Source organism: Bos grunniens, chromosome 8, assembly GCF_055505025.1.
Source record: "Bos grunniens cultivar Pamir isolate PY7600 chromosome 8, Bosgru_T2T1.0, whole genome shotgun sequence".
Classification (NCBI taxonomy): Eukaryota; Metazoa; Chordata; class Mammalia; order Artiodactyla; family Bovidae; genus Bos; species Bos grunniens.
Window position 1 is genome coordinate 24,069,220 of NC_141172.1, and position 25,110 is coordinate 24,094,329.

The 25,110-nt window shown below is 44.1% G+C and overlaps 1 protein-coding gene across 14 annotated transcripts in view; it reads right to left on the minus strand.

The window, feature by feature from the left end:
- The window catches only part of ADAMTSL1 (ADAMTS like 1), a 1,112,438-nt gene that overhangs the window by 147,899 nt on the left and 939,429 nt on the right, over positions 1-25,110 (minus strand). For all 14 annotated transcript variants that reach the window (XM_086414961.1, XM_086414960.1, XM_086414965.1 and 11 more), the window contains 3 exons: positions 15,000-15,179; positions 7,910-8,063; positions 5,417-6,542 (listed from right to left, as the gene is read on the minus strand). In XM_086414961.1, the coding sequence (XP_086271087.1) occupies positions 5,417-6,542; positions 7,910-8,063; positions 15,000-15,179 (1,460 nt within the window). The remainder of the gene's footprint in view (positions 1-5,416; positions 6,543-7,909; positions 8,064-14,999; positions 15,180-25,110) is intronic.

Below are 25,110 nucleotides of genomic sequence, written 5' to 3' on the forward strand. Positions count from 1 at the left end.
TTGCTGGACCCTGGTTATCACTCAGCTCTCGGCTTTCAGGTCACCTCTTCAGAGTAACTCACCTACTGAGGTCACCAGATCATTCTTTCTCAAAGCCCTGTTTCATTTCCTGCCCAGCACTCATCACCATCTGCTATTTTTCTTGTGTCCTTTTCTGTGTTTACAGTCTTGCTTCGCACTCACTCATTAATTCACTCACTGTTTATTTAGTACCTGTTTAGTGCCAGGTACTCTTTCCAGCACTGGGGACACAGCAGTAAAGAAAATTCCTACCATTATGGACAGGAAATCAACACATCCATATGCGATATGTCAGAGGATGATAAAATTCTGTGAGTAAAATAGAGTTAAAGGGTCAGAGAATGATAAGGAGTGCTCTTTTAGACAGAATGAGCAGGGAAGTTTTCTTCCCGACGTGTGCCATTTGAGCAGATATCTAAATGTTCATGAAGTGCAAGAGAACTTGCGTTTCATTCACCACAATATTCTCAGCAAGTAGGTGTGTCTCTGGTATATGACAGATAGATTAATACTTATGAGATAAAGAAATATGCCTTCCTTTCACTTAGCATTTACACCCTGCATTTACTTCTCTGGTTTCCAAACTAGAGTTTGAGTTGCCTTGACAGGGAATGAGCCTCTTTTTCCTCCATCCCTCAATCTAACATGCGGTCTGGTTCAGAGTAAGCGTGGGAACGTATGTGAAATAAAGGAAGAAGTAGGAATTAGGAAGAATCAGGATGTTTTAATACACTAAACGATTTGTAAACGATTGCTTAAGAAGTTGACATGTGCTTCTAAGAATGAGGTGAATTCCTTTTAACTAGTAAGTTATACACCTGATGAGATGCAGTAGTATCTGAAATGTTAGTGATTCTTTCTGAAAGCCAGCTTCTTTTAAGTCAAGCTTTGGCATATTTAAAAGCCAAGACAACAGACTTCAGTCACTTTCTTGGTGGCTCAGGCTTTCGGAGTGTACTTGAATATATCTGCAAAGTCCTTCAGACCAATAGCCGGCTGAAGTTTGCAGACTCTTTCAGAAAGATGGATTTGGGTACTAAGCAAAAACAGACTAACTGAACTATAACACCGAGCATTTCAGCACTTCTCTGTTTAAAAATAAATGAGCATTTCTGAACCGCTACCAGACACAGGAATGATGACAAGCAATGAAATCCAACACAAAAGAGGTCACCAACAGCCACAGCAGAGCAGTCCCAATGGCAGTTCTGTGGCTCCTGTGTGTTCTGTACAGATGCAACCATTTTATTTTCTCAAACAGCACTTGGAAAACTGCATAAAACACTAAGCTCCAGCCATATTTCTTATTGGCTAGCTAAGCAAAATGGAAAAATTATGATGTCAAGGATCAGAAACGGAAATCTCTTATTTTTCCCTACTGCATGCCATTAACTTGCATTAAAAAGTTCCGTTAAGGCTAGATCTGGAAAAAATATCTTGATAGTGGCAAAAACTGTAGTACTGTTTGCTCATGACCCCTATGTGGTTTTTTTCCTTCTTTTTAACGTGGACCATTTTTTAAAAGTCTTTATTGAATTTGTTACAATATTGCTTCTGTTTTATGCTTTGTTTTGTTGGCCACAAATCTTAGCTCCCCAACCAGGGATTGAACCCACACACCCTGCATTGGAAAGAGAAGTCTTAACCAGTGGAAGCTCATTAAGTCCCTGTGCTTTCCTTCTTTATGTAATCCCCTGTTCCCACTAATATCCTGGTGGCTCATGACCTACAATTTGCTCTCTTCTGTCCTAGGCCTACAACTTTTCATCTTTAGCAACTGGCTGCCAGGTTTCTTTTTTTAGCAAGATTCTGCTGACTCTTCTTCATCTTAAAGCCATTAGACTCCTAATGCCCATTAAGGTAAAAATTAAAAGGCAAAAGTAGTATTTTAAGAATTATTGATGTCCTTGAGATTATTAGACCAAAAAATTATTCATTGATCAAAGAAGTACTTGGAAAACACTGCATGCTATACATGTTGGAATGCTTATAGGAGTTTAAAACGGAAAAACCAAAGTAATTTCCCTTGAGGGTTAGTTAAATACATTCAAGACCAGTAATCAGTGGTTTAAAAAGGTGATATTGACCTCTACATACTATTCTGAAATGTCTCCTAGACATGTTGTTGAATAGAAATTAATTCAAATTTGTAAACATAACATTGCATTAAAAAACACAAATCTTATGTGTGTATGTGACATATATAATACAGTAAAATATATAAAAATTCTAAATGGATATATACTGAATTATTAAGACTGACAGCCTCTGGGGAATAGAACTGGGGGCATGAAAGAGATCTGCATTTTTACTTTATAGATTCAGGTATTATTTGAATTTTTTATAGCCTTTTCATTACTTTTATAAAAAAAAAGAAAAAATCAAATACTATATTAAAAAATAGAAGTAAAGTCCAGAAGTAAATACATACGTTTAACTTTAAGCGAGCATATCCCAAACTCGTGTGATCAATGAACCTCTGTGAACCACTCGGAAGATAACTTGTAGGACAAATTTCGAAGTAACATGCTCAAGGCTCTCCCCACTCTCCATTAGCACAAGGGTTTTAACCTTCTGTGACCTTCTATCAAGGAATGAAGAGGGTAGATCAGGATGATTTGCTACAACCTCCCTCACTTTTTAAATGAAGGGACTAAGGCCATGGAAAGCAAAGGGCCTTGGCAAGACCAGCCCAAAGGCCTCAGTCCTTCTAATTCCTCCCACATTTTTCCTGCAGTCACCAGTGACCAAGATGAGGCATGATCCTTGGATTTCATAAACTCCAGCACTCAAGGCAGTTGTTGGGACCCCTGAGTAAGCCATGGCCTCAATATTCTCCTTGAAGTTCCAGGCAGAACAAAGTCCTGATCATCCCCTTCCCCATCTCAGTGGCCTGTGTCATTGTAAACCCTTTAGGAGGAAGTAGGGAAGGGACCCTGGAAAAGGCTAGGAGAAAACAGCAGGCGTCTTGAGGCAACTTGGTATCCAGAATCAAATATAGGAGATGCATGAAAACATGAACTTAGTCACTCAAAACAACATGAGCTTGTATTGGGCAGAACTGGATTTGAATTTATTCTTTTGATTCTGCCATGTACTAGCTATTTAACAGGGGTCAGCTTCCTTAACTACTGTGAACCTTGGTTTCCTCATCTCTGAAATAAGGCTATCAGCTCGTATGTTACACCTGGCAGTGGACATTAAGAGATGATGGCTGTGGAAGTTGCTGGCATGGGGATACAGTGGCTGGAGTTAGTCAAGAAATGTTAATTCCCATCTTTCCCCTCATACAGCCAACTGCTATTCCCTTTGATCTCAATAACACCAGTTCAGGGCAACAGGCCCAGAAGATATGAGTAAAATAGGAACTGGCTGATGGCAGGCATGGCACAGTTTGGGCATAATAGGTGTGACCGGTGCAATGGCAGAGGCAGTTCCAGTGCACCACTCACCTGAGCACCACGGGACAACTTTCAATCAGTCCCGTCCTTCTGGGGGTCTGATGTTGGAGCTGCCCCCTGAGACCCAGTGACCTCAATGTGATTTACTGCAACTTTAGCCTAACCCACAGACTCCTTACAAAGATTTCTCGAAAGAACTGCAGGGATCATAGCAGAGAAGCTGGTCAAGGAAAATCTATGCTGGGGAGGATCAAGAAGCAAACAAGAGGAGAGGTTACCATTATAGGCTCTCAAAACAAACTGTCTGCATTCAATCCTTGTCTCCAGTGCTTCTGTGTGGGTCCAACATCTGTGCCTTAGCTTTTTTATTACTGATGTTGTAACAGTAATGGTATTTATCTCATAAGGCTGTTTTTTTTTTTTTTTTAAGATTAAACAAGATAATACCTTTAAAGCATTGAGCAGAGTGTCACAGAAAAAAAATGATTAGTATTGTTATTAAAGCTGTTTGATCTGTAAGGGCTCAGGTTGAGAAGCAATACTGTCGACATTTCAAAAACACACAAGGTGTAGGCCGGATGGACAAAGTCATGTTTGTTCATCAAGTTTCGGAAGAGCAGACAGAACTATTCTTTGGAATCCAATAAACTTGATATTGAATCCTTAATCAGGCCTTTCCTAAAGTGTGACCTTGGGTGAGCTGCTGAACTTCAATTTCTTATGTGAAACTGGAGGATAATGTCAATCTAGTGGCTTGACTGTCAGAAGAACAAATGTAGTGACATATAAATAAACCCGGCACACTGCCTGACATACTATATCCTGCCTTCTTTCCTTCCTTACTAATAAGCAGGCCAGTGAAGAGGATTAACTGAACAATAGTATTTAAAAGGACATTTAATGAAAAGAGCATGCTTCAGGAACTCAGTGAAGATAATAAGTTAAAATGAGGACTCTGAAGCACAGACCTTAAAGTTCCTCTCTCATCCATAGACTGTGATTCTTCCATTGGCTGCCTTTCTTATTTCTGTCACATATCTTGGCTCTGCCACCTAATAAATGTGATCTTTAGTAAGTTGCTAGGCTTGGTTTTCTCTTCTGTAAAGTGTGGATAAAAATTATACTACCTCTTAGGGCTGCTGTTAGAATTCACTGAGATAAAGCACACGGAGCATTTACACCTGCCTGGAAGACAGTTGTTACTCAGTCAATGCCAGCTCTATTTGTTGTCAAGGCTGGACAAGCCTGTTTATAAAGATTACAGAGGAGGTACGTAGGAAGCAAGGCATGGTTTTGGCACACAGATAGTACAAAAAAAATACTATTATTACCTCTTCTATCACTATTGATTCTACATTATGAATGGCCATGGCCCAAGGAAACCTGCAAATGCATGCTGTCATCCCAGTAAAGACACACAAAAACAGCGACACCAAGAAATAATAGGATAATTAATCACAGATCCAACCGGGAATAAAAGCTTTCTGGAACAAACAGCCTTGTCCAGCGCAGACAGAGGATGGGCTCACCCACGGGGAGCAGCAGGTGCTGGCTGCACTCTGTCCCCAGCCCTGGGGGACCACACACACATAGACAGTATCCTGGTGTGCAAGCTTTTCAGCGGTTCATCTCACAAAAACAGTAATGTAATAATGCCTTGGGCTGGAATGATAGCTTCCTGCCAAAGGTTCAGAGTTATCCGGAGAGAATCTCATTAATCTCAGCGATCCTATGGGGATTGAGGGTTGTAGGCATTCTTACCATTATCTTACAAAGATGAGAGAATACAGTTCAGAGAAATTAAATACTTTATCTTTGCTTAAACAGTCCATCGGTACTGAGAGAGCGTAAAACCCATGATGAGAGAGGTCCCTGAGGCCCAATACTCTAAGCTCTATCCTTGCTAACACCTTGAAGGAAGAATGAACAGGGTGCCCGCACAAGTTGACCCCTTCCCCCCAGCTCTTCCCAGACCAGGTAACTGCAAAACTCACCTGTCGCTGAACTGAACCTCTTCTCCATTTTTGGCCCAGCTGATGGTGGGCCTTGGGTTGCCAATGGCCTCACAGTGCAAAAGCACGCTCAGTGTCCCGCTGGCCAGGGCCACCGTCTGCCCGAGGTGGGTGACCACCTCCGAGGCAGAGAGCTGCTGGGCGGCGGAGATCTTGCGGACGATGACAGGTTTGCGGTGCGGCCGGCGGGAGCCGCCCCCGCCCTCCCCAGTGGACAAGATCCGGGAGAAGCCGCTGAAGCCAGACACGTGCTTATGGGGAGGGATGGCCACCGGGGGGCCCCTCCGCTCGGACGGCTTGAGGAGCGCGTCCTGGTGCTCCAGGTGGCTGCGGAAGATCTCCTGGGCCAGCTGGGCCACCAGATGCTTGCTGTAGACGTCGCGGAGCTCCTGGGGTTGCTGTGAGAGGTTCCGGAGGATGTCGTCCAAGCGCTGCTGCTCCGTCACCATGGTGAAGGGCAGACGCAGAAGGGCCTGCTCGGCGTTCTGGTCCTCCTCTGAAGACGCGTTCCTTTCCGTGGAGTCCTGCAGCTCCCACGACGCCAGCAGCTCTCCCGGCCAGCCCCCCTGCTCCAGCAGCCGCGAGACCAGGTCGTCATAGCGGCCCCCAGTGTCGGCGGGGATGCCCCGCTTCTCGGCCTTGCTGCCGTTGGAGAAGATGCCGTTCTGGTGTTTGTGCGTCTGCAGGGCCTCCTTGGGGCTGGCCTTCCTCATCGCGAGGGCCTCCTCCTCGATCCTCAGGCTCAAGGGCCTGGCCACCAACTTCCGGTTGCCTCCGATGAGCTTAATCACAAACTGTTCCCGGGCTGGTCCCGCCGAACAGGTGTAGATTCCCGCATCAGAGGGCTTGAGGCGGTGGATCTTTAGGTACCCAAAAGGGGCCACAGTGACGTGGGCAGAGCTGATGAGGTGCTGGCCGTCCTTCTCCCAGGTGATGAGGGGCTTGCGGAAGCGCCGCGTGGGACAGCGCAGCACCACCGCGGTCTTGGGGAGCAAGTAGGCGAAGCCCCCCACCACGAAGTGCAGCTTCCTCTGCCGGCGCGTCTGGATGTAGACCTTCCTTGCTGCAGCGATGTGAGGACTATGCTTTGTGGATGGCCGCCCGGGCCCTGGAATGAAAGCAACGAAAGCAGACAGATGGAGAAAGAGAAGCGGAGAGTGGAGAAAGGGTAGAGTGAGGAGCAGCCACAAGAGAGAGCGGAAAAGGTGAGGGTGGAGAGAAGAAAGAGAGATGGGGACCAAAGAAAGGAGAGGGAAAGCGCTTTAGAGTTTGCTTTGGCCAGGGCCTTCATTTCCTGCCTTGTTTTACGGGAGGAGCTGGCTACCAAGTGTGGGCCATCAAGCTGCTGCCACAATCAAGCAAGGGAGAGCTAAGGAGGTGCAGCTGGGCAACCTGCTATCACTCTCTTGGGGCCTTCTAACCCTAGAAACTGAGAGGAAGGGTTCTAGATGGAGGGTGATTCTAGGAGAAAGACAGTTCCTCTCTTTAAAAGGACTTTTTTAAAAAAGAAATATTACTCATCTATTAAAAAGAACATGTTTGAATCAGTTCTAATGAAATGGATGAAACTGGAGCCAATTACACAGTGAGGTAAGTCAAAAAGAAAAACACCAATACAGTGTATATATGGAATGCATATATACGGAATTTAGAAAGATGGTAACGATGACCCTATATGTGAGACAGCAAAAGAGACACAGATATAAAGAACAGACTTTTGGACTCTATGGGAGAAGGCAAGGGTGGGATGATTTGAGAGAATAGCATTGAAACATGTATATTACCATATGCGAAATAGATCACTAGCCCAAGTTTGATGCATGAAATGGCATTCAAAGCTGGTGCACTGGGACAACCCTGAGGGATGGGATGGGGAGGGAGGTGGGGGGGTGGTTCAGGATGTAGGACACATGTACATCCATGGCTGATTCATGTCAATGTATGGGAAAAACCACTACAATATTGTAAAGTAATTAGCCTCCAATTAAAATAAATAATTACAAATATTTTTTTAAAAAGAAAGAAATCAGAATCATAAAAAGAAGCAGAGGACAAAGAGAAGGAGAATGTCTCCCTTTTGGGTCCTACAGAGCATCACGGCCCCCATATACATGGAGAGAAGACCTCAGAAGTGTTATACCTCTAGGGGTTACTAGTAAACAGAACACACTGTTTAGTTTAAAATCCTGGAGTGGGTCACATTAGACTTCATTAGTAATATACTGACTCCAGCTTCCAGATCTCCACATGCCAGCAAGTGCACTTTGCTCTACCTCCTGCAAGCTGGTTTTCCCCCAGTGGAGAAGAGCCTTCTGCCTGGCCACGTGTAATTAAGATTCCTTTTCCATCTCTAGCTGAGATCATCAGCCTGATGCCCTCTGAGGGCTTTACTGCCTGACTATCCCCACTGCTCTCGGGCTCAGGGAAAGCTACTGCTCTTGCTCTCTCCCCATCCCAGAGCACTGACGTACTCACTTGCACAGGTGGCCAGCATACAGGGCCTGATGGATGAAGAGAATGGCAGGGGTGGGCACAGGGAGGAATTGACAATTGATGAGACACCGGTTTTCAGCACCTTCCGGCAAACGGCACTTCGTGTCTGGGTGCCCTCCCCGCAGCTCGTGGAACACTGGTGGGGGAAGAAAGGCCAAATGCATGTAAATGCGGAGAACTGGAGGCTAGTGGGTTTCGTATGGATTCTCAAACTCACCAAAATATGAGAAAAACTGCTTAGAAAAGCAATAGCAACTGAGAAAGAGAGAAATTAATTATGTTACAGTATGAAAAGACACATCCACGTTGTAGCCACACTCTTTTCTGGTCTCAAGTCTCCTGTGGACATTTCACCTATTTTACTTTTATGGTCTGGGCTTTAGAGTTACAGTTAGAGAGTCCACGGTTCAGATTCCAGCTCAGTACTGCATGTCACTAGTTGGCAAGCCACTTAAACTCTGAGTCTGTTTTCACTTCTTATAACTTATTTGGCAAGGCTGGGAATTCAATGATAATATATTTTAAAACTTCACACACAGAAATGACATTCAATTCATGCTAATTCCTTTCTCCTTCCTTTACAAATTAATTATAATATTTTAATGTCAAGTATCAGATAATTCTTATGCATCTACTTTGTTTGAGGTGGAATGCTAAATGCTATGGGACAAAGATATGTAAAAGATTCCTAACCTCAAAGGGGTGTTATCAAATAATGAGAAGAAATCCAAATGCATTATTAAAATGAAATGGTATATTAGGGAACATGGAAATCAAAACCACAATGAAATAGCACTCTATATTCACTAGAATTTTCATAATCAAAATGACAATAATAAGTGTTATTATCATAAGTGAGGATGTGGAAAAATTAGAGCCTTCCTGTAATGCTGCTGGGAATGTAAAATACAGCCTTTTTAGAAAAAGTTTAATGGTTTCTTAAAAAGTTAAGAAACATATATTTATCGTGTGTGTGTTAGTTGCTCTGCTGCTGCTGCTAAGTCGCTTCAGTCATGTCCGTCTCTGTGCGACCCCAGAGACGGCAGCCCACCAGGCACCTCTGTCCCTGGGATTCTCCAGGCAAGAACACTGGAGTGGGTTGCCATTTCCTTCTCCAATGCATGAAAGTGAAAAGTCAAAGTGAAGTTGCTCAGTCGTATCTGACTCTTCGTGACCCCATGGACTGCAGAGTACCAGGCTCCTCTGTCCATGGGATTTTCCGGGCAAGAGTACTGGAGTGGGTTGCCATTGCCTTCTCCAGTGTTAGTTGCTCAGTCATGTTCAACTCTCTGCAACCCACTGTATGGGTTTTATGGACTGTAGCCCACCAGGCTCATCTGTCCATGGACTTCTTTGGGAAAGAATACTGGAATGGGGAGCCATTCCCTTCCCCAGCGGATCTTCCCAACCCAGGGATCAAACCCGGGTCTCCTGCATTGCAGGCAGATTCTTTATCATCTGATCATGCCCAGCAATTTCACTCCTAGGTATCTTACCTGAGAGAAATGAAAACATACATCCACATAAAGACTGGTATGCTAAGGTTCATAGCAACATTATCCCTAATAGGCAAAAATGGAAACAACTCAAACATGCATCAACCGGTGAATGGATAAATGAAATGTGGTATGTCTATACTAATAGAATATGTTGCTCCACCATAAAAAGGAATGTTTTGATAATGTGCTACGACATGGATAAACACTGAAGACATTATGCTAAGTTGAATTTAAAGAATATAAATTATACTTCAATAAAGCTGTTTAAAGAAATAGCAATAAAAGAACTTAGTAAAAATATAAGATTGTAAGTGAAGTATTGATATCATAAAATGAATGCTAACAATTGGTGAATGCAGTCTGGAAGATGGTTGGAGTCTGGATGGGTTTAGAGAACCAGGAGTAAGCATGGAAGGCAGGGAACTATCGAGAATCAAGGTGGAAGAGTTCAGTGCTCAGGGCCAAGGCAGGCTTGGGGACAGAGCTGAACCAGTTGGACTGAACAGAGAGGCCAAGTGGAGAGTGTCAGGAGCTCAAGAGGTAGTTTGGGGCCAGATGTTGGAGACTTTTAATTTTCAGACAGAAGGTTTGGAATTGGTCCATAAGGCAATAAGGAGCCATTTAAGGGAGGAATGAAATGATGAAGGAGGTGTTTTGAGAAGGTTAATCTGGCAACAGTGTCTGGGAGGGATAGGAGTAGGAGATGGATGGGAGGCAAGGATGTCAGTTAAGCAGGCTGCCACAGTAGTCCAGGCTGGAGATGATAAAGGCCTGAACTAGGGTCATGGCAGCATGCCACGTTAACTTGAAAAATGACAGTAGAAACCAAAAAATAGTATCTTAGGTTTCCAAGTTTCATATGCTAGCCCATGGAAATGAACTATTCCATGCAATGCACTGAGATATCCACTGCCTTAAAAGATATTTAAGATGCAAAACATGGAGATGAGAATCAAGCCCATTGCTTTTGCTCCCTCAAGAGCGTGGATTCCAGATTCCACCCACCCCTTATTTTATTGTAAATGACAGCACCAAATCCAGGGCTCAGGTGGAATGGGTGTAGAGAGCCTGGAAATTTTAAAAGCCTGGTCATTTGAGTGTTGCCAAGTGCAGAAATGGAAAAATGGACCGTGTGTTAGAAGATCAGTTTATGATTCTGGTCAAATCCAGTTCTTTCTCTAGGTTCAATTTCCACATTTCTGAAACAGGGAAACTGCACTCGAGCAGGGTTTTTCAAAGTGTGTTCTTTAGCTATGTTGAGGATGTGATTTTGGGGCTTCTCAAGTGATCTACAGACCCAATCATTTGGGGATCTGGGACCCCTACCCACACTTCCACCAAATAACTCTGATTTGTTCTGTTTTAGATTTTTGACTTCATTGAAACATTTCAATGAAAAAAAAGTGTTTTGTGGCTTTAATTTTTTAAAGAACCACTAGACTATAGGATCTCCTAAGTTCCTTCTGGCTCTAAAATTGACTGCTCTGACTTTAATTTCTTTTATGCTTGGGGGAGGAAGGAATTTCCATAAAAATATGACTTAAAAATATTGAATAGCCAACTCTTTCAAGAGATGCAAGTGTTTCTTTTAAAGAAAAGAAGTAAGGTCTTTTGAGAGACCTTTTCTCAGAATAGAATCTGAAAGTAATTTTATTTGAAGTGTTTAAAACTTTGGCTTAATTCTGTCTCTAAGGGATTCTGTGCAGTAACCGTGAGATTAAGCCCAGATAGTTGAGGATGAAAAACACCCATAGATCATCCAGGTCTTCCTTTCTCCAAAGGGAGTCATGTGGGGGGTGTGGAATGCAAGTCTTACCCCAGCCAGAGGGCCAAAGGAAGGGTTGTGGGGATAACAGGGCCAACTGAAGCCTTTGTGAACACCCCCAGGAGCACTTTTGTATGGCACCAGCTCAAGTTTATCCCCAGTGAATATGGGCTAAAATCCCACCACTCCCAGCCCCATCTCAATGTTTGGAATTTCCATTCATCAACCCAGATAATGCAGAACCTAGTAACATTCCTTGGATAAAAGGGCTAACTATTCCTAGTTCTCAAAATGTAACTTCTGCCTCCTAGGAAGACCAGCAGAGCCTATGGGAGGTCTTAACCATAATCCTGGGTCCAGCCAGTCAAGTTAAGAGCTTTCTTTTATTTCCTCTCCTTTTCCTGACAATGAGGAGGGACAGAAGAAAAATCACAACCATGATAAGGGTTAACTTTTACTAGGCACAGAGTACTTTATTTGCATCATTTATAACTGACAACCATGTTAGTGGACATAACTATCATTGCCAATATTCAGTTGAGCAAACTAAAGCCTAGAAGGGTCAAGTAACCAGCCCAAGGTTACACAGCCAGTAAGTAGCAGAGTCAGGATTTGAACCTAAGTTTGCCTGACTTTGAGTCTGAACTCTCAAGTACACATGATACTGTTCTACAGGTCTCCTTTACTTACTGGCACCTTAGGCATCCGGTCCCATCACTTCATGGGAAGTAGATGGGGAAACAGTGGAAACAGTGTCAGACTTTACTTTTCTGGGCTCCAAAATCACTGCAGATGGTGACTGCAGCCATGAAATTAAAAGATGCTTACTCCTTGGAAGGAAAGTTATGACCAACCTAGACAGCATATTCAAAAGCAGAGACATTACTTTTCCAACAAAGGTCCGTCTAGTCAAGGCTATGGTTTTTCCTGTGGTCATGTTTGGATGTGAGAGTTGGACTGTGAAGAAACCTGAGCACGGAAGAAATGATGCTTTTGAACTTTGGTGTCGGAGAAGACTCTTGAGAGACCCTCGGACTGCAAAGGGGTCCAACCAGTCCATTCTAAAGGAGATCAGTCCTGGGTGCTCATTGGAAGGACTGATGCTAAAGCTGAAACTCCAATACTTTGGCCACTTCATGCGAAGAGTTGACTCATTGAAAAAGACCCTGATGCTGGGAGGGTTTGGGGGCAGGAGGAGAAGGGGATGACAGAGGATGAGATGGCTGGATGGCATCACTGACTCGATGGACACGAGTCTCAGTGAACTCCGGGAGTTGGTGATAGACAGGGAGGCCTGGCTGCTGCGATTCATGGGGTCGCAAAGAGTCAGATACGACTGAGTGACTGAACTGAATGCCTAATCACAAGAATCCCTCCTTCAGATCCTCTCTGAGTTCTATGTGCTCAGAGGCCACAAACTCCAGGAACTTGGAAGGACAACTCTAATACACACAAGTCCCCTTCTTGGCATCCCACTCATGGAAGACTGCCACTGACAGACTTAGAAGAGCAATGCTTTTTACAATACACCCCTGGGAGGCCGTCTTCATCTAGAGCCACTTACTTGGCTAATACATCAGTGCTCTCACCTGCACTGAGGTTAATGATTTTTCACACATGATTGTTGTTGTTTAGTTGCTAAGTCATGTCTGACTCTTTGTGACCCCATGGACTGCAGCACACCGGGCTCTTCTATCCTCCACTATGTCCTGGAGTTTGCTCAAATTTATATCCATTGAGTCGGTGATGCTATCTAACCATTTCATCTTCTGCCGCCCAGGTGGCTCAGTGGTAAAGAATCCACCTGCCAATGCAGGAGCTGCAGGAGACACGGGTTTGATCCCTGGGTTGGGAAGATTCCCTGGAGGAGGAAATAGCAACCCCCTCCAGTATTCTTGCCTGGAAAATACCACGGATAGAGGAGTCTGGCAGGCTACAGTCCATGGGGTGGCAAAGAGTTGGACATGACTTAGCAACTGAGCATTCACACACACACACACACACACACACACACACACAAGGTGTCCATAGGTGTGTGGGTTTAACTCTGGGTTTTCTATCTTGTTCCATTGATCTATATTTTCTATACGATACTATACCCCAAATCAACATCCCACGGAAAAATTGTCACTAACATGTTTACACATGCACATATACATACACTCATCCCACACATTAAATCTTTCATCCTTCTGAAGCAAAATTACTTCTAAAAGATGATAAAAATTATTCCCCCATCTGTTCTGAGACATTTGCAGGGAGCTACCATCAGAAGGCCAAATTTTACTGCCAAACTGCAAAACCTATGGTGACATAGGTTAGGTCTCAACTGCAGTGTACTCGGCAGGCATCGTCTGATGGACCTCTGCACGGGCTGATAAAACATGGGGCGAGAATTCTCAGAACACAGGCTGAATGACGTGGCATCTTCATTTTCAGAGGCAGCTGCTTTCCCCTCTGGGGCAGCAAGGACCTCTGTGATGGATTTCAAGCAGCAGCAGTGGCTCTGTCCTATGAGTTGGATGGTCTACAAAGGAGGCAGAGAGATCAACAAGGCCAATCCAGAGGCTTCTAGGCAAGAAAGAGAAGGGTCTTGAATCTGGTTTGGACCCTGAGATTTTCACTTCAGGCCTCGTAATTCCATTCTTGGCTGAAACTACTTGCAAGGCGAGACTTTTGGTGGGGGTGGTTTTTAGGGAAGACACTAGGGCCTATGAAGGAGTTGCAGGCGAGTCAAAGAAGGAGTAGACGCTGAAAACAAGTTGGAGCTGGGTGTTGATGAGTTAGTTCAGGCGAGTGTTGAAGTAGGAATGATTTAGAGAAGCAGGTTAGTCGGGGGTCTCTCCTTAACTGATGAGGTAAGTCAGGAATGGTAATGCCGATGTGGTCATCTCCCCAGATGCAGGGCATCGGGGGAAATCAACTTCTCTTGCTGGGAAGCTGTTGACGTTTTGGATCCAGGAAACTGACAGGAAGGAGGCAGGATTTCCTTGGCCTTCTTTTCCTAATAAATCATACGCCTCATTGTCCAGTAACTTGGATGAAAAGAACTAGAGAGGCTTTGCCTTTCCTGAGGAGAGACTAGAAACATCTGGGAGTAAGAGATGTGGGGCGGGCGGCAGGGGGAGAGGGATGTCAGGAAGGTGGGAGTGCATGGAGAGGAGGAACCCGGTGTTCTTGGTAAAATCCTGGATCCAAATAGTACAAACGAGGCCTGGTTTGTTCCATGAAGGGCCCATTTTCAATTCTCTGCTCCTGATTGTTGAGTAAGGGCTGGTTGCTTAACAACTCCCATCCTGCAGCCTAGTTAAAAGCTAGTTACACACTATGGTATCAATGCTTACAAAAACTCTGTCGCATGTATAACTGATTGACTTTGTTGTACACCTGAAAGTAACACCACATTGTAAATTACCTACACTGCAAAGAAGATTAAAAAAAAACAACAACAACTCAGGGACTTCCCTGATGGTCCATTGGTTAACAAGCCACCTTGCAATGCAGGGGACACAGGTTAGATCCCTGGTTGGGGAACTAAGATCCCAAATGCTGCGGAGCAACTAAGCCCACGTGCCACGACTCGAGAGTCCGTGCACTGCAAGGAGAGATCCCGCATGACACAACTAAGACCCCAGACAGCCAAGAAAATACGTTTAAAAAACAACAACAACCCCCCCCGCCCCCCCACAACTCTTCCACAGTGCTAGGAGGATTCTTTTGTTCTGTTCTCGCCTTCTGTATCTGTAAGTCTGGGTGCCTTCTCCTCTTTATGCCTCTTTTGTTATCTCCTTCTGAGGAGCACACATACCTCTGTCCAGTCCGAGAGCAGCCACTCACTGGGACAGTCATCTTTCTTGCAGGCTTGCTGGGAGGCCAGTTTGGGGGCGGAACAGAAGGTCTCAGGAAGCTCCAGGAAGCTCCCATCAGCCATGCGCTGTTTGCAAAGAACCTCGCGTTTCTGGATGCCCCCGCCGCAGGTCCTGGAACACTGGGGGAGGAAGAGAAAGCAGACTCTGCATAAGACAGTAGCACGTTTGACTGCCAATCCAGTTCTTACCTTAGCCTTAGCTTACTGCAGAGTGAGAAAAGAAACAATAAATAAATAGGGAAGAACCAACCCAAAGGAGATTGTTTCCCCTCCTTGAAATGCATTTTTGTAGCAAGGTCTACACACTCCACTCTTAATCTTAAACATTTAACTAGAGCATCCAGGAATTTTGAGGGCCTTTAAATCTTAGAGAATTGTTTCTAAACTATGATTTGCAGTCACCCAAGACAACTGGTTTAACAGGTGATATAATACAGTGTTAAACATATTTACGATGCAGTGAAAATAATCTGTGCTTCTTTACATGGATGGCATCCATGTAAATCTGGAGGAATTAGTCTGCAGAAAAGGCAGCCCTTCCTTTCTCCATGTACAGAGCCCATCCTCTCTAACCTACTGGAGGTGGAGCAGGTCTGAGGCTTGGTTTTTTGAACTTCCTGGAATATGTTTCTTATAGGACTGGTGTTTTTTTTCTGGGCAGTGGGAACAAGAGCCATGGACGTTTGGGATACAAGAAAAATCTCCCCATTTTAGTGGTTTTCAACAGGCCCCCAATCAAACAGGTCATTTACATGTAACTGAATGAATATCACCCAGTTATTTGTAGGGATGGGGCAGGAAGCTGTTACTCTAAGACTTTGGCTCCTCCTTTGCGATAGTAAAGAAATGCTCAGTTTTTAGCTGGGCACATGACCCTTTGGCATACAGACTATATTTGCTGACCTCCCTTGAAGGTGCCATGTGACTAAGTGCTGGGCAAAGGGATGTACATAGAGGGTTGTAGGCAGCTTCATGGAAAAACACACAAAAATAGAGTGTGGCATTTCCCCCTCCCCTTCTCCTCCTTGCTGGCTGCAATATGAACATATTGTCTAAAATTTAACCTTCCATCTTAGACAGTGATAGGCAAAAAGATGGAAGCAGCCTAACATCCTGATGGTGACACCATACTGGCCCTGGATGGCCTGTGTGTATATAAGAGAGAAACGTTTTTCTCTCTTACTTAAGCTATTGTGACTTTGGGTTTCCTATCCTTTTAAATCCGTCCAACCCATCCATCCTAAAGGAAATCAGTCCTGAATATTCATTGGAAGGACTGATGCTGAAGCTGAAACTTCAATACTTTGGTCACCTGATGTGAAGAACTGACTCACTAGAAAAGACCCTGATGCTGGGAAAGATTAAAGGCAGGAGAAGAAGGGACGACGGCAGATGAGATTGTTGGATGGCATCACTGAGTCAATGGACATGAATTTGAGTAAACTCCGAGAGTTGGTGATGGACAGGCCTGGCGTGCTGCAGTCCATGGGGTCGCAAAGAGTCGGACATGACTGAGCAACTGAACTGAACCCTAATTATAAAGACAAATACTGTATGAAATTACTTATATGTGGAATCTAAAAACTACAACAAACTAGTGAATACAACAAAAAAGAAATAGACTCATAGAAAACGAAATAGTGGTTAGCAGTTTGGGGGCGGGGATGGGGCAATATACAGGTGGAGGAGTGGGAGAGACCAACCGCTGGGTGTAATACAGGCTCAAGAATGTATGGAACAACATGTACTGTGAGTGGCAAGTAAACTTTACAAATTGTATAAAAAATTTTACAGGAGGTATAGACACAAGTGCTAAGAAACATAAACAAGAAAAAGAATCTAACTTTAAATAATGTACCAATCACTACTATCCTGTGCTGGGATAATTTTATTGTAAAAACTCTAAGGAGAGCTCCGTTTTCTTCAACAAGAGTCCCTTTTCTTGAGTCAGCTGCCCTTGTGCTTGTTGACAATTTAGGGCTGGGTGTTTGTGCTGTAGGAGCTTTTCCTGTTGCAGCAGTGACCTCTCAGAACTCACGGGGGTCTGTGCTCAGCGGGCTGGACTCAGAACTGTAAGGGGGGTGTGTGCCCAGAGTCAAGGTTAGGATGGGTGATACAACGTCCTTGAGTAAAGTCAGAATGCTGCTGTGGCCCAGATGTCACTCTCACTCAGTGGTCCCAATCCTGATATACTTTAAAGCCACCTGGGAGCTTTTAAAAAGTCCTGAGTCCTGGGCCCCATTTCATATCTATTAACCTCTGGGAAGTATGTCCCAGATGTTAATTTTTTAAATGTAGAAAAATTTTAAAACTCCCAGGTAATTCTGTATAACCAGGATTGAGAGCCTCTTGATGAAGGTGAAAGAGGAAAGTGAAAAAGTGGACTTAGAACTCAACATTCAAAATCTAAGATCACGGCATCCGGTCCCATCACTTCATGGCAAATAGAAGGAGAAAAGGGGAAACAGTGACAGATTTTATTTCCTTGGGCTCCAAAATCACTGTGGACGTGACTGTAGCCACAAAATTAAAAGATACTTGCTCCTTGGAAGAAAAGCTATGACAAACTTAGCGTATTAAAAAGCAGAGGCATCATTTTGCCAACAAATCCTTATAGTCAAAGCTATGGTTTTTCCAGTAGTCATGTATGGATGTGAGAGTTGGACCATAAAGAAGGCTGAGCACCGAAGGATTGATGCTTTTGAACTGTGGTGTTGGAGAAGACTCTTGAGAGTCCCTTGGATGGCAAGGAGATTAAACCAGTCAGTCATAAAGGAGATCAGTCCTGAATATTTATTGGAAGGACTGATGCTGAAGCTGAAGCTCCAAAACTTTGGCCACCTGACGCAAGGAGCAGACTCATTGGAAAAGACCCTGATGCTGAGAGACAATGAAGGACAGGGAAGCCTAGCATGCTGCAGTTCACGGGGTCGCAAAGAGTTGGTAACGTCGTAGCGCCTGAACAGGATTCAGAAACATCTCTCCAAATGAATGCCTCTCCACCATTTCCAATGGGACTAAAATAAACATGGGGTAGACAGGGCGGGCGTGGGGACCTGATACCCAGAACAGCTTCTGTTAGAACCACTGGTTGTTTGGAGTATCACATAAGGTGTATGGGGGTCCATTCAATTTGAACAAATGCTTCCAAAATAAACAGGTGCCAGAATGAGAACAGCTCTCAGACTTCAGCATCTTAATGAATGTGACAATAAGGAAAAGAGGCAGGTAAACTTTCTGTCTCTCAAACTAAGGAAGTGGACGAAGATGATTGGTTTCATTTTAAGGGTGGAGATGTAATAAAATGTATATAGGAGGGTGACCACTCAAAATATCAGAGCTGGGATATCACTTTTCAGATAGGACCTAATTTAAGGGCCAAACGCTCAGAAGACTCCCCCTAACACCGTACAGAATTCCGTGATAATTGGATGACCAAATACCGGCAAGAAAAGTAAAAAAAAAAAAAAAAATCAGCTTGTTATTTTGAAGTTTAATTTGGATAGAAATGGGCTTCCCAGGTGTCACTAGTGATAAAGAACCTGCCTGTGAATGCAGGAAATGAGGGAGATGTGTGTTTGATCCCTGGGTCGGGTAGATCTCCTGGAGGAAGGCATGGCAACCACTATAGTCTTCTTGCCTGGAGAATCCCATGGATAGAGGAGCCTGGTGGGCTACAGTCCATGGGGTCACAAAGAGTGGGACATGACTGAAGTGACTTAGCATGCATGCTACATAGACAACTTGCAGGAAATTCTCAGCACTCGAAGATAAAGTCAGACTGCTGAGAATGTCCTTCAGGGCCCTCACACTCTCATCTGTGTTGAGCTTCCCGAGCACATGTCTTGCCGGCCTGCCATGGCCGCTGCCTTAGCTGCAGTGGACAATCTGCCCTTCCCTGCGCACACAGATACCTCCTGTGCTATGGCCTTTGACCACATTGTTCATTATGGGAGCAATGCCCTTCACCTCTCTGTCCAGCCAGAAACTTCCAGGACATCCTTGAAGGCCCAGCTCACAGGCCACTGCTTCAGGAAAGCCTCTTCTAACCCCTCTGCCTCATGGTACAGAAGTCACCTCCTACCCCACCCTGACCTGGAAGGGTGCTGCACCTCCCCAATTAGGGCTGGTTGTTTATGGCCCTGATCTTTCCCTCTGCCTCCCTACATGTACACAGGGTTGTGTGACTTTGAGGAAAGGGAACACACTCATCTTTCTATTCCCCAGTGCCTACTATTGCATCTGGCAAAGAGTGTACTCTTCATAAATGTTTGTTGAACTGATGATTGGATGAACAAAAGAGCCAAAAAGCCAGATGTTGAAAAGATGTAAAACAAACATTCAGCTGATGGGCTGAACACCCACCTTTTATCGGACTGTTTTATCATCAGCCAGATGCTGCTTCTACATCAGTCATTGGTGGGTTTCAGCCAGATGCATTGTGTGCTCTGCTGGGAACTGTGACCCTCCAGGGATGGCAGACAACCCTCTGGCTGGGTTAATGTCATCAGGGATTTGGCTTTTAAATGCTTGTCTCATCTTTGCTCAAAAAGTTTCCCTGGTGTGTACACTGATTAAAAGGTGGTTTTCAAATTTTTAAAAAAATTGTAGAAGATGAAACTTCAAATTAATAAGGCTTCCAAAGTCTGTGGTGACTTTGTGAACAGGTCAAGGTTACTTGGTGAGGCTGACAGTCCTGTGTGAGAGGCAGAATGCAAAGGAGAAAAATATTTTAAAGGGAGCAGCAAGAGAAATTTAATAAAACAAAATGAAAAATGTTTGCTTTATGAATCATCATTGAAAACAGTATTGTGGTATGAAGAAGCAGATCTCTGGTAATGGGCATTGTTTTAAAATATATGGCATAAACAGAATAAATAACCCAAAATAGCATTTATATTGCTTATCCTTGTTGCCATGCATATTTCATGATATAAGGTCATGGATTCATTAATTTTATAGGAAAAGTAAAAACAATACAATATGAGGAATATTTAAAAGTTATGTTTCTATACAAAAGTACAATGGCCTGAGTGTCCTGAATTTTTAAAGACTTCCCTATGATCAGCACAGTCATAAATTTTGCCTCCTTTGACGTTTTCGGTTTCATGTTGGTAGTTCAATTCACTGGGAGCTGAGTTTATTTCCTTCGCACCTCAAGTCACATTATTGAGCCCAACACAAGTGATATCCACATTCTGTTTCTCAGGTCAACTTTCCAGTTTTAATATAATGTGCTCTGCTAATAGATTCTAACTCACTTCGTGCCTTTCTTCATTTGCTCATTCATTCTTTCCTCAAACATTTCCTGAGTGCTTGCTGATTGCCAGGCACTGTCTTAGGTGCTAGGGACTACAGATGACTGAGATGGTCACTTCACTTCAGGTGTCTGCAGTTCAGTCACTGTACTTTCCCATAAAGTGAGATGAGTTTTGGGTCTCCCAGGTGGGACTAGTGTTAAAGAGCCCACTGGCCAGTGCAGGAGATGTAAGAGATGTGGGTTCAATTTCTGGGTCAGGAAGATCCCCCAAAGGAGGGCACGGCAACCCACTCCAGTACTCTTGATGGAGAATCCCATGGACAGAGGAGCCTGGAGGGCCACAAGTCCATAGGGTCACAAAGAGTCGGACATGGCTGAAGCGACTTAGCATGCAGCATGCATGTGATCAGTTTTACAAAAGAGGAGAGTGCAACCCAGTCTTGATGGAAAAGATGGAAGGCTTTGTGGAGGAAGTGACATAGGAGGGGATGGCCAGGGAAACAGGAGTGCTGGCAGAGTCAGACCATGTGTGCGCAGATAGTCTGTGAAGGAACATGGCATGCTCACACCTTAAGCAGTCCTGAGAAGACAGGTGAGAGTTCATGGGGATGTGTCATTGGGAAACAAGACTGAGTAGCAGCCGAGAGTGAAGGACTTTGGACATAATTGGACATACTTTTAAGACTTTGGGGTGTCATTAAGGGTTTTAAAGCAGGAGGTAATATGATTTAACTTGTAGAAATGATTCAGGTAGCAAAGGCCAGTGGGCTCCAGCGAGTACTGCCCTGTTACATAGTCACAGGTGTGCCATGGAGAAAAGGTTTCCTGGTCAAATAAGTCTAAATGGCAGTGCATGCCATTCCCTTACTTGGGGATTCTGAGCACATGTTAATATTTTAAAGGCTTTACAGAGGGCCTGTAGTAAAAAACCACTGATACCAGGTTATGAAGCATTGGACCAGAGTTAGGCAAGACAGTACAGGGACAGCAAGTACAAGGCTGTTTTATAATGGTCTGGTCAGTCGTGAGGACTGAAACCAAGGCGGTGAAAGAAGGATGTGAGAGGAAGAGAGCAATGGGGGTTGGGGAGATACAGGAAGTAGAATCAGCAGGACTTGCGTGTTGACTGAGTGTGAAGGAAAAACGAGGCTGAGATAGCTCCAGGTTCTCATGAAAGGATAAGCTAGATAGTGGTGTCACTCACAGTACCAGATTCATGAGGGAAGATCAGGTCTGCTGGGGAAGGTGGCAGGTAGGTGTGTTATCAAGATTGGTGTTCAGTTCAGTTCAGTTCAGTCACTCAGTTGTGTCCGACTCTTTGTGACCCCATGAATCGCAGCACGCCAGGCCTCCCTGTCCATCACCAACTCCTGGAGTTCACCCAAACTCATGTCCATCGAGTCAGTGATGCCATCCAGCCATCTCATCCTCTGTCATCCCCTTCTCCTCCTGCCCCTAATCCCCCCTAGCATCAGAGTCTTTTCCAATGAGTCAACTCTTTGCATGAGGTGGCCAAAGTACTGGAGTTTCAGCTTTAGCATCAGTCCTTCCAAAGAACACCCAGGACTGATCTCCTTTAAAATGGACTGGTTGGATCTCCTTGCAGTCCAAGGGACTCTCAAGAGTCTTCTCCAACAGTTCAAAAGCATCAATTCTTCAGCGCTTAGCTTTCTTCACAGTCCAACTCTCACATCCATACATGACCACTGGAAAAACCATAGCCTTGAGTAGATGGACCTTTGTTGGCAAAGTAATGTCTCTGCTTTTGAATATGCTGTCTAGGTTGGTCATAACTTTCCTTCCAAGGAGTATGCATCTTTTAATTTCATGGCTGCAGTCACCATCTCCAGTGATTTTGGAGCCCCCAGAAATAAAGTCTGACACTGTTAATTGGTGTTAGACCTTCGTCATTGGAGGTAACTTGGTGATACATGAGACTGAGACGTTCAAGGGGCAGTTAGAGTGCTTAGTATGTAACAGGGGTCAAAACTGAATCTAAGTGCAGGAGGGCTCAGAAAAACAAAGAACATGAGGACTGGAATCTCACTAAACAAAATTATTAAATAAAAACAGAATTTCTATCTGGATCATTTTGTGAGTTAAAATTATCTTGGTCATCTAATGTTAATTAAGCTTTCTTAATCTTGGAAGTACAAGGAGTGTGCAGGGCATCTTTTGGGTTTAATATTCCTGTTACTACGTGAAGCATGGATAGCATTTGCTATTAGTTGCTAAGTTGTACTTGACCCTTTGTAACCCAATGGAATGTAGCCCATCAGGCTCCTCTGATCATGGAATTTCCCAGGCAAGAATACTGGAGTAGGTTGCCACTTCCTTTTCCAGGGGTCTTCTTCTGGACCCAGGGATCAAACAAGTATCTCCTGCATTAGCACGCAGGTTTTTTTTGTTTTTGTTTTTTTACCACTGAGCCACCAGGTATCATGCATCCATTTCTTTATGAAGTACACTACTAAAAATAAGATAAATATTCCAATAAGCTTTTTTGTTTTCCTTCTTGGATACAACATTTTAAATAAAGATGTCTCTGATTCATGAGGATTTACATTTTAGTCACTGGTATATAACAAAACGGATGACCACATTGACTCTTTCTGCCAGAATTCAGCCCTCTAATCCAGACCAAAGTTATTCTTCTCTGTGTGGTGTGTTTAGATCTAGAAAATGAAAAATTTAATTCACAAGCATTTATGGTTATCATTAAAATTGTCTCTTTTTTTTTTTTTCCTGAATATTACCAGCAGGGCCTCTCCTCTCATATGTCTTTTTACATAGCTAAACTACAGGCATTTTGAACTGTAACCCTGATTAAAAAAAAAAAAAAAGAAAGAAAAGAAAAGTTTTACAGGGAAATCACCACATAATCACAGTTTTAAGCAAGGAAGGAAAATAGGGGTTGTGGTGACTTTTCAGTCTCTACACAGATGCGTGCAAGATGTATGTACGGGGGGGGATGCAGTCCTGCACATAAAACACAAGTAATATAGATAAATATAAACGATGCTTCAGAGTGGAGTCTCTCACTGCAGTTTAATCTTCCTTGCATCTTTCTCTTTTTTCCTCACTTCTGTTTTAAAGTTATTTTTTTAGAATAAAAGCAAAGAAGATTGATGCATATAAGGCTCAAAAACAGTGACAAGAGGAGGAGGAGTAGAAAGCAAACTCTGAATCTCAAGGACCTTGTCGTAATGGAGACTAATAGGCCTTGTCAGCCCACAGTCTAGGCTGAGTCCTGACCCCAGAGATATCTATGTTCTTATCACTGAACCCTGTGATCATGTGACCTCACCTGGTAAAAGGGACTTTGCAGAGGGGATTCAGTTAACTCTCTTGAGACATGGCGATTACCTGGGTTATCACAGTGAGCCTGATGTAGTCATGATGGTGTAAGAGGGTGGCAGGAGGATCAGAGTCAGACAGAGAGGGATAAGGACAGAATCCGAGGTTGGAGTCAAGTGCTTTGAAGCTGGAGAAAGGGGCCATGAGCCAAGGAAGCCAGGAGCCTCTAGAAGCTGGAAGAGGCAAGGTGACACAGCCTTCCCTAGAGCTTCGAGAAGGAATGAAGACCTGATTTTAAAATCAACACCTTGATTTTAGCCAGTAGGAACTGATTTCAGACTTCTGACCTCCCAAGCTGTAAGATAATAAACTCATGGTATTTTAAGCCACTGAGTGTGTGGTACTTTGTTAGAGCAGCAGTAGGAGCCACACACAGATGAACAACTCTGGGGAGGTAACAAATCCTGCCTTTTACCTAAACTGCTGATACTAGGCTGATATCAGATTTCCTCACAATGTAATACTGTAGAGCAAACAGCAAGGACGTTCTGGGAAGGAGGCACTGCACAGTGGAAAAGAGAATGGGTTGTGAAGCACACAGACTTTTTTCCATTTACTGACTGTGTGAGCTGGGGCAAGCACAGCTTCTCTGAGCCTTGTTTCCTCAAAGGGTTGCTAAAAGGATTAAAAGAGAAAATGAAGGACTTCCCTGGGACTCCAGTGGTTCAGAGTCCGCCTGCCAGTGCTGGGGGATACGGGTTCCATCCCCGATCCAGGAAGATTTCACATGCTGCAGGGGCAACTGAGCCCATGTACCACAAGTACTAAAGCCAGTGCTCTAGAGCCTGTGAGCCGCAACCAGAGAAAGCACTGCAATGAGAGGACTCAGCACCGCAGCTAGAGAGCCGCCCTCATTCGCTGCAACTGGAGAAAGCCTGCGTGCAGCAATGGAGACTCAGCACAGCCAAAAAGAAATAAACTAACAAAAAATTTAAAAGAGAATATGAAGCTCAGTAGAACGAACTCTACTACATAAAATCTGAATCCACATTAATCTCACAGTGCTTCAGTTTTCTCATCTGCAAAATGGGGATCATAGTAATAACTATACCATTAAGGCTACTGAAGATTACATGAGTTGAATATAAAATTAAGTGGCTTGATACTACACTTGATGCACAGTAAGTGCTGCTCATATTAGAATAAGAAGAAGCTTCTGAAATGTACCACGTGCTCAATAAATGAACAGCACACTTGCCATGTACTTTTCTGCATCCTTCTCTATGCTTCACCTGCCCAAGTACCGTGCAATCTCACTGTTAAATGAGCAGCACTGACCTTGAATGGCTGCTGCAGAGCAGGAGGACAGGAGAGGAGTCCTGGTGGGAGAGGTGGGACTCCCGGGGGCTCTGACAGGTAGACAGGTGGAAAACTGCGGGTAGGCAGAGAGAAGTGTGGGCAGAAGGGATGTACAAGCAGGGCTGGGAGAACCAG